Raw genomic sequence first — 9,711 nt, 5'->3', positions numbered from 1 at the left:
ACAACACACACACACACACACACACACACACACACACGCACACACACACACACACACTCACACAACTCACACACAAGTCTCTACAGGTTGTGGAGGTCCATCACTTTCAAATGATTTGACAAATGAACACATTTCATTCTTAAAGGTAGAGTCCACAATTTAAATCTAATACACTTTTGCCAGTTCTCCTTAGTGTCCTTAAACAGTCCTTTCAGTGAGTCTATTCTAAAAAATATATAACAAACCATAGACCAGACATAACCCCATTAATATTTCCAGCCAATCAACACATTGAATCAGCAGCAGAGAGGGGAGTGGTGTAACTTGATTGGCTGTTGAGCTTGAATATCAATAGGACACCAATCAACTCTGCTTTTACAGTAAGATTAATTCAAGGTCCCATGCATGTGCTTGTGTTTGTATTTATTTGTATGTGTAGATTGGCCGCTGCACAGCCAAGAATGGTCATCCACAGCCTCGCATCATCTGGTACAAAGACGCCAGCCCTCTTCCTGAGATCAAGGACATCAACGAGGGTGAATACAAAACAATAAGAATTCATCATACTAAAAAACTGTATTTTTTGTGAAGTATTTTCTGCAGCAGAGGTGCCATTATATTCATTTCCCTCTTATATTCTCCTAAATCTGTCTATTGAAATATGAGTTAAGGACATTGTTGGAGCCTTTTCTTAAGCGATATGAAACAGGTCAGCCGCTCAAGGTTATCTACTTCACACCTTTTGTACCTGTATATTCTTCTGCTACTGAATATACACAAGCAGACCAAGCTGAATATCCACGGTAGCAGACAAAGTGTAGAGTGTCTGGTTCTTTTACAATGTTGTACAGTGGGGTCCTCTCATGTGGTGTTTTATACACCCTCCCTTCCTTCCTCGATCCTCGTCCTCACTGATCTAGATAAAGAATGATGGGCCGGCAACAATGGGACAGTCTATCCAGTGTTAGTTATACAGTAGATCAGTGGGAACGCCCCTCGAGGATCGAGGAGAGATGTTGAGAGGCACCCAGTGTTTCTCTTCTCCTCTCATCTCATCTGCTCATCTGCTGACCTCTGACCTTTCTCCGGCCTGCAGACATGTACATGGTGCCGTCTGTGGTGAAAGAATCTTCCGGTCTCTTCACCATCAACAACCTGCTCTACCTGAAGGTGCAGAAAGCCGACAAGGACTCCAAGTTCCACTGCGTGGTGGAGTACATGATGCCCAACAGTGACCCTAAACAGAAGAGCTCCCAGTCCTTCTCCCTCAACATGCACTGTGAGACATCACCCACTTGTCTATAAATGCCCCCCCCCACCAGTGTTTAGTAGATGTTATGGTTTCTTCTGCATGATATACCTACTGTCTACTGCCCAAGCATACCATTTTCTTTTCTTTTTCTTTAGTAAATTTGCTAGTTTTAGGATACTCTTTTTGAAATAATGCAAAAATAGGTTGACCTATAGGTTGACACAAAAGCTACTTTCGTGTTTATCTGTTTTGTTGCATGTTGCAAGAATTTTGACCATATTGAAATCTTAAGTCTACATTTTCTATACTTAACTATATTTTAAGGAACTCTGTAAATGTTTAAATGTTTTCATGCTAATCTTCTGTGCCCTGTCTGTGTGCGTGAACCTCTCCTCCAGACCCCATGGAGGTCATGACCTTTTCCACACTCGGTGATGGTCCATTCAAAGAGGGCGACGATGTCACCATGAAGTGTATGACAGATGGGAACCCCCAGCCCACATTTGACTTCGCTGCAGCTGTGAGTAACTGACTGTATCACCATAGAAACATGCAGTACCACATTGCCTCATGTGTGACTGGAATCTGTTTTGCTCACGTTTCTTTGCCCTCCAATTTTGTCACTTTGTGGGCTTGAGACTGCCTCCCACATGCCCAGACTTGATATCACGTTTGGAGTCTGTCTCTGACTTAAAGTAACACAATGTAGCAATTCCTTTTCTTTTTTTTCTACATATTTGGGACCACTTTAGCACCAGGGCGGTACTCAGCTCATTGACAATAGATTAAACGTCTCCATATCATCAAAATAAGTTTGAAGTTTGAAGTAAAAGAACTGCACAATGTTGCTTTAACCCAAACAGGGTAAGACCATCACTGGTGAGGGTGGACTGGTGACCCTGGAGAAGGTGACCCGCGACAGTGCCGGCGAATACACGTGTTCATTTTTGGACTGTGACTTCAGCGACTGCGACGAGATCTCCAGGAACCTGAACCTGGCTGTGCACTGTGAGTATGGCCAAACAGAGCGCGGACCTGAGCGAGCCAAATGGCGAAATGCACTGGATGCTCCCAATAAAACAATTCTTGACATCAGACCAGTATGCAGTGATAAATGCCAAACCGAGCTTCTAATTCATCACAATGATAACGAGTCTCACATTTAGTTTGTAATTCACTTAACAGTAGTTGCTCACTGCATCAAGTGATCATGGTAATTATATATTACAAATGAATCTACAGCCCAGTAGCAGTATCCTAGTCTTGCCTAGTAATCCACTCCATTGAAGAACATGCTACATAAGCTGTCAGTAGCATCAAACATGTCATGACTGTCAGCGTCACACAGTAAAGATCTCAAAGCACCAGAGAGTGAATGAGTTCTATTAGCAGACTGCCCTGATGAGGACAAGTAGAGACAGAGGCCGTTGGTTTTTAATGTGTGCTTCGTTCCTCCTCTCCTCTCTCTCCTCTCCGTCCTTGGCTGTGGTTCAGACCTGGACCCAGTGGTGATCGCCCCAGCCGGACCCTTGACCGCCAAAAAGGGAGACACCGTGGAGCTTCAGTGCAAGACCAAAGCCTCCGGCGACTACACCCTGGTCTGGAAGAAGGTAAACCGCCTTTCGCCTCCCTCCACCAGCCACTTCTCCCAGAGGGAATGGAACGGGAGAATTCGGCCTGACAGTGGGGAATCCTTTCAGACGGGGCTCTTGTTTTGTTATGTCTGCCCTCATTGTTATGGTTGTGCGTGGGTTGTGGGTTGTGGGTTGTTGTGTGTCTGGGGTTGTGTGGGGCTGTGGGAGCCTCTATGACTCCGCTGTTGTTGTGTTGCTGAATGGTGAGTTGTGTCTTGTGTGCTGGTGGGCTGGGAACGGTGAGATTTTCAGAGACACGTACAGTATTGGACAGAGCCAGAGGAGTGAAGCGGGCTAACAGTTCAGATGAAAGGACTCATTATGATCTCCATCTCTTACTTTGTCTGTCTCCCTCTCCTTCTCTGTCTTGCTATGTCTCAAACACTAAGTGTAAAAAACAGTACAGCATTGCTTTGTCTGGGGGAAATTCAGAGTCTCTTTTGTATTTTGACTATTTGCATTTTAAATGTACTTCTATCTGCTTGATTGATTTATTGAAAGTCGTTATTGACAATGTGCAAAATCACGTCAACGAGATAAATAAGTAAATAGAATGTCTTAACATAAATAAATACATAACTAGCATGCCTGCATGCTGATACATCAGTATACTCCCATATTCATGTTCATGTACGTTCCAAGGCTAACTGCTGTGTCACTGTGTGTGTGTGTGTGTGTGTGTGTGTGTGTGTGTGTGTGTGTGTGTGTGTGTGTGTGTGTGTGTGTGGTGTGTGGTGTGTGTGTGTGTGTGTGTGTGTGTGTGTGTGTGTGGTGTGTGTGTGGTGTGTGTGTGGTGTGTGTGCGTGTGTGTGTGTGTGTGTGGTGTGTGTGTGTGTGTGTGTGTGTGTGTGCGCGTGCTCTGTCCAACAGGACTCCAAGGACCTGTCTCAGACCGGAGCACTGTCGCTGACGGCCGTGTCACTGGCGGACGCCGGCGACTACTTATGTGTGGGTTCCATGCCCTCAGTGCCTGGCCTAGTCAAGGAGGCCACCGTCACCCTCGTTGTCGCAGGTAGACACACACACACACACACACACACACACACACACACACACACTGACACATCACAGATACAATCCCCATCAAACACATACTGTAAGTACATTATTACATTATTACACACACTTTTTTAAACTAGGTCTGATTTCTTGTCTAGGTCTGATTGTGAGGAAGAAATTTGAAGATTTCTCTTCAAATTTAGTTTCTGTGTTTCACCAGTTGTTCTAAGAAGTGGTTTTTTTCAGTCATTTCTTTTGAGAAACACTACCCTTGGGAGATTGGAAAATTTGGGGAAGCCCGTTTTCCTGCTGTATTTACTCGATGTTACAAGAGAGCTCATTTAAATTTGGCTTGAGGTATGGAATTTGACATATTTCCAAGTGCAGTCATATCCTCAGTGAATTACCCCCAAAGGGCTTGCATTCCCATGCAAACACAATGACATCAAAATCAACCACCATTCCTTCCTTGTGTGTATTTTGGCATTTGTTTAAGTCTTCCCACTTCCCACATCCTCTCAAGACTCAACTTATGGAAGGGATAAGCAATAAACTAACAAAGTCAAGGGCAAGTTTACATTAATCTCCAGAGTGGCATAATATGTGCATCCCTTTGGGCTATCCTTGTCACGACATCCACCATCGTTTCCACTGTGAGGGCCTTGTGAGCAGGAACGTGCTGTTGTCTGGATGGGGTGTGTTCGGGCGGCACTGGCCCATGAGACATCACTGGGATATTCCACTGATACATGGACACAATGGACGGGTGGGAAGCCATCACTGGTGTGTCTGAGCGCCGGGGCCTTATACGCCTCATATCCTGAGAGACTTGACTCTGACACTGGGTGGACACACACATCCAGGGCATTGAATGGGCAGCAGGGGGATTAGCCCATTGAAGTGATGGGAAGGGCAGGGGGGGTGAACAGTAAAGGTTTTTATTAAGTCATGCAACAGTGTGATGTCTAGTGAGTCTACACAGAAATAATGTAAAGCTGAGGTGGATCCACAATCTCTCTTTCTTTCTTTCTCTCTCTTTCTCTCTCTCTCTCTCTCTCTCTCTCTCTCTCTCTCTGTCCCTCTCTCCAGGTGCCCCTGAGATCGTTGCCCCCACTAACGGAGAGGTGGAGAAGGAGGGCGACATGGTGACCCTCACCTGCTCTGCTCAGGGACATCCCGCTCCACAGTTCACCTGGACACCATCTGGCAAAGAGGTGCGTAGTGACAACATTATCAAATCACATTTTGACATTTGAAATATTGCTATAAACCATACATTTTACTGCTCTTTTAGTCATGTTGATTTGTATTATCCTGTTTACATTGTAGTGTATGTTGTGTGTGTTGTCTTAAGCTGCTGGGACCTTGAATTTCCCCTTGGGGATCAATAAAGTATCTATCTATCTACATTTCAGTTCATATTGGATTGAATTTCCCCTTGGGGATCATTAAAGTATCAATCTATCTATCTATCTATCTATCTATATTGCAGAACTGGGTGGTTTTAAGAATATGTAGGTCCTGAATGTTTATTTGAATGTTTACATTCCTGTTTCACTACCAGCATTTGGGAAAGCCAGTATTCCTATTAGTCTGAGGCTGTTTAATGTCTCTATTGGGGCCATATGGTCTGTGCAGCATACAAAAGAACATAGACAGTGATACTTACTGACCGTTGTGTTGCAGTCTGTGGACATGAAGGGCAATGAGATGGTGAGCACTGTGACCTTGGAGGCCACGGCTGAGGTCATGAAGAACGGTGTTGTTTGCAAAGTGAGCAATGAACATGGAGAAGACATGAAAACCATCCAGGTTGCCCTCAAGACAGGTGAGCGGTCCAATATCCCACCTTTCTACCTTCTATTTTTAAATACAGAACACTGTTCTCTTTCTCTCTCTCTCTCTCTCTCTCTCTCTCTCTCTCTCTCTCTCTCTCTCTCTCTCTCATGGCCTGTCAGTCTATCCCTCCCTTTTCAACTTTGAATATCTCTCTGCACCGTTTCCGTCAGCCTCCATGCCTTTCATGTCTCCTGTTACCTGTGATAATGCTATCTCAATTAGGTGAGTGCTCAAAGGCTAAATATAACACACCTCTCTCCCCCCCCCACCCTCTCTCTCTCTCTCCCCCCTCTCTCCCCCTCTCCCCCTCTCCCCCCTCTCTCACCCCCTCTCCCTCTCTCTCCGTTTGTCCAATTCTCCCCAGCAGCTGGTTCCAATGAGGCCGATGGTGGCGACAGAGGTAGACAATTATCCATCTTTCTCCTCCTCCTCTGCTCCCTCTCTGGACTCTTTCTTGTACATAGCGTGTAATCTGCCTCCCATACCACTCTGTACATTGTATAATACGTATTGTTACCGAGCACTGTGTATATTGTATATTGTATTCCGTTCTATGTCATCTTTGTATGATGTCCGTCCTATATTTTGTGGATGCCGATTTTTTTCCCACCTTGGGGTTCAATAAAGGAAATCTATTCTATTTTACACTCCTCTCCTCTTTTCTGTCTTTCTTTGTCTTGGAGTCTGTCGTCACTCACTTTTCCTCGCTCTCTTCCTCACTCCGCGTCGCCTCGTGTGTGGTTGGTGTGTTTCTCTCTCTCTCTCTCCTTCTCTCTCTTTCTCCCTCTTGGCCTGGCTCCCCTCACGTGTGTTAGTCTTCCTGCCTGTGCTTGTCTCACTATTGTAGTGCGTAGTGGGTTTGCCTAGTGTGTGTATGTGTGTGTGTGTGTGTGTGTGTGTGATGGTGGTGGGCTTTTTCTTCGAAATGCACTGGGACTCAGGAACTCTTTTTTCTTTAAAACGCTGCTCAAAGGAAACCCTGTGTTTGCTACAGGTCTGTACTCACTCCTCCCTCTTTGTGTGTGTGTGTGTGTGTGTGTGTGTGTGTGTGTGTGTGTGTGTGTGTGTGTGTGTGTGTGTGTGTGAATGTTGTTATTTGTTAACCTCTGATTGTATTTGCAGCTGCCTTAAGACAATTGGTTGCTTGCGTAAGCACACAAAAGTGTGCATGTGACTACAGGTGTGTGTGTGTGTGTGTGTGTGTGTGTGTGTGTGTGTGTGTGTGTGTGTGTGTGTGTGTGTGTGTGTGTGTGTGTGTGTGTGTGTGTGTGTGTGTGTGTGTGTGCGTGCATACCGGTGTGTATTTGGTGGCTCTTGTTGTGCATTTGTGTGTTTTGCCTCTCCTCCAAGGCACCCCATCCCTTGCATTTCCTGCTAACATAAATCAGAAGAATCAAAGCCTAGTGCAAGTTGCTCATTGATTCCTTCTCTTCCACATCCTCCCCACCCAAATCCACCCCACCCCAAATCCACCCCCACCCAAATCCACCCCTACCTCGTCCCCAACCCCTTTCCTCTCCACCTTTTCTCACTCCCCCACTCTCCACCTTTTCTCACTTCAATAACTGCCCCTCCCCTCTGAACACCTTCCCCTACCCTCTTTGTACTGATCACCTCCTTCATCTTGCCCCATATCTGATACCCTCACCTGCCACCCACCCCAATCTGCCCCTCTGCAACACCCCTTTCTACCCCCCCCCCCCCACTCTCCAAATTCTTCACCCACAACTCACTAATACCCCCTCCCCCCGAACCCCTCTCCCACCTTCCTCATCCCAACCCCCCCCCCCCCCTCCGCCCCTCCCCCCTCCTCCTCCTCCTCCACCTTCCCCTCCAATAGCGGGCAAGCAGCAGGGCGGTTCCAGCGGAGTGGTGATCGCCGTGGTGATTTGCGTGCTGCTGCTCCTCATTGTGGTGGCTGCGCTCTACTTCCTGAATAAGAAGGGCATGCTGCCCTGCGGCAAGAAGGACAAGAAGGAAGTGTAAGTGTCCAAGGCTCAAGTCCAAGACTGTTTCTGTAGCTTTTTTTTAAGTTTGAAAGTCTTGGTGGAATTGATGTTTTCTTATGTTGCCCTCTGTAATTCTATGCCAAAAAAAATAGAACATAGCACTTAGTAGCAGGGCTCAGGGCTCCCTGTGACCTGGAAATGGTGTGCAACGTGATACGCTACAAATACGATTGTAGTCATAATAGTGATTGATAAGATAAGATTGCTATTATCATATGAAAGAAAACTTCATGTCACAGAGTTCCCTAGTTGCATACTTCCTGTCCTCTCTCACGTTGGACAAAAAACGTTGCTGTTGAGAACAATAATATTTGTTCCGGCAATGCACAATGCAAACAAATATTTGTATTCCCTATGACATTACTTTGAACCCTCCCTGGCCTGTTGCCTTTGGCTTGATCCATTGTGGCTGTATCCTCCCTGCGTGTTGTCCTAATGCGCCTGTTACTGTGCAGTGCGGGTGGAGAGGTGAACAATGACATCGTGGTGGAGATGAAGTCTGGAGAGAAGGGCAACGAGGAGTCGGAGCTTCTGAACAAGTCGGGACAGGTGAGTTCAAAGGTCAAGTGGGCTTCTAGCGCAGGGAGGCGGGGGTGGGGTGGCTCCTCAAGGGGGTCCTTGAAGGCTTGGGGTGGGGTGAGGATGGGGCTGTGGAACTGTGTAGAAATGATCTGTCCCTTTGACCTGAGGTCTGTTCAAAATTCCCTCTCTTCAACCTTTTTTCTTCATTTTTATTCACTTCAATACTGCTAGGGTTTATGGGCTGCGACGTCTATGTTAGGTCTATTTTCAAATTACTTTTTAAAACTCCCTGGAGTTGGATCGTGGTTATTGGCAAAGGCCTTGGAGCAGTACAGATTTATGTTCAAGTCAGCATGAAGAGATTCCTCATCCTCTTAGCAAACAAAAGGCCACCAAAGAGGTCACCGCAGAACCAAAGGTCACTCGGCTTCCCAGATCTCTGATGTGTCGGACTGATAAGCGAGGGCTCGAGGACCAAGCGCAGTTTCAGACGCGCTTGACCGTCATCTCCCAGGTGGCCGGGAGGAGCAGCAGCAGCGATGAGTAGTGTGCAGATAGAGTGGCGATAAGAAGACACGAGAAGTGCTCACCGCTAGAGCGGCCGCCTGTGGAAATGTCTAATAGTCGATGTCCAGAGGGGAGGGTAATGGAGTTTTTTTTAGTCGATGGATCGAGGCCCGAAGTCGTTACGTTAGATTTAGCCATTGGCCTTTCATCCGCAGCAGTTTACGGCCCAGTTAAAGGAGCTGTTTATCAGATTGCCTCGTCTCTGTGGGAACCGGAGTGCCACGACCCGGAGGTGCCTGATGTGCCGTGCTGTACTGGTTGATGTTCAGCAGGCGGAGCGTGTGTGTTTACTTTACAGATGCATTCTTTCTTCTGTTGCAGTGATGAAAGGAGGACGCGTCCAAGAGGAAGATGAAGAGGGGGAGAAGAGGAGGAGGAGGGGACAGCGGAGATGGGAGCGGTGCTGATTCCACGTTTTTGTTTCTGAAAATAGGGAAAATCAGAAAGAGGACTTTGGGGGAAAAACAAAATGGGTTCACGTGAACAATTGCATTGGTTTTGTTGGGGAGGAAAGAGGCTATGACTCTGGGGTGATGACTTCAAATGGGGAGGGAGCGGTTGGGGAGAGTTGTAGGGGGGCGGGGGTGTCTCAGTTTTGGCATTATTTACTTTTTTGGATCCAGTTTTACATTGGAACGCATCGTGTAATCAAAGCAAAAGATTTTTCCCACCAATTACAGGCATGCAGAATAGCACTATGCGACAGTACAGCAATACGTTTGTGACTCCTGACAGTGATGACTGATATTTTGCCTACCCCAAATTGAGACATATCTGTGCCACTTGATTCACTGTCAGGTCCCAAGTCCAAGCCAGTATTGGCCTCTGCATGATTTCAAATACCGCTGTGTTGCATACAGCTATTCTGCATCGTTTTCTGCACTTATTC

The 9,711-nt window shown here is 46.5% G+C and overlaps 1 protein-coding gene across 1 annotated transcript in view; it reads left to right on the top strand.

Moving 5' to 3' along the window:
- The window catches only part of bcam (basal cell adhesion molecule (Lutheran blood group)), a 52,236-nt gene extending 42,860 nt beyond the window's left edge, over window positions 1–9,376 (top strand). The window contains exons 5-16 of the mRNA XM_062538866.1: window positions 440–536; window positions 1,097–1,279; window positions 1,651–1,772; window positions 2,116–2,260; window positions 2,747–2,862; window positions 3,757–3,898; window positions 4,975–5,099; window positions 5,572–5,713; window positions 6,092–6,124; window positions 7,565–7,706; window positions 8,189–8,282; window positions 9,144–9,376. Of these exons, the coding sequence (XP_062394850.1) occupies window positions 440–536; window positions 1,097–1,279; window positions 1,651–1,772; window positions 2,116–2,260; window positions 2,747–2,862; window positions 3,757–3,898; window positions 4,975–5,099; window positions 5,572–5,713; window positions 6,092–6,124; window positions 7,565–7,706; window positions 8,189–8,282; window positions 9,144–9,146 (1,344 nt within the window). The 3' untranslated portion in view covers window positions 9,147–9,376. The remainder of the gene's footprint in view (window positions 1–439; window positions 537–1,096; window positions 1,280–1,650; window positions 1,773–2,115; window positions 2,261–2,746; window positions 2,863–3,756; window positions 3,899–4,974; window positions 5,100–5,571; window positions 5,714–6,091; window positions 6,125–7,564; window positions 7,707–8,188; window positions 8,283–9,143) is intronic.
- The last annotated feature ends 335 nt before the right edge of the window (window positions 9,377–9,711 follow it).

The sequence above is a fragment of the Sardina pilchardus genome, chromosome 6, assembly GCF_963854185.1.
Source record: "Sardina pilchardus chromosome 6, fSarPil1.1, whole genome shotgun sequence".
Lineage (NCBI taxonomy): Eukaryota > Metazoa > Chordata > Actinopteri > Clupeiformes > Clupeidae > Sardina > Sardina pilchardus.
This window is presented reverse-complemented; position numbering and strand designations above follow the sequence as displayed.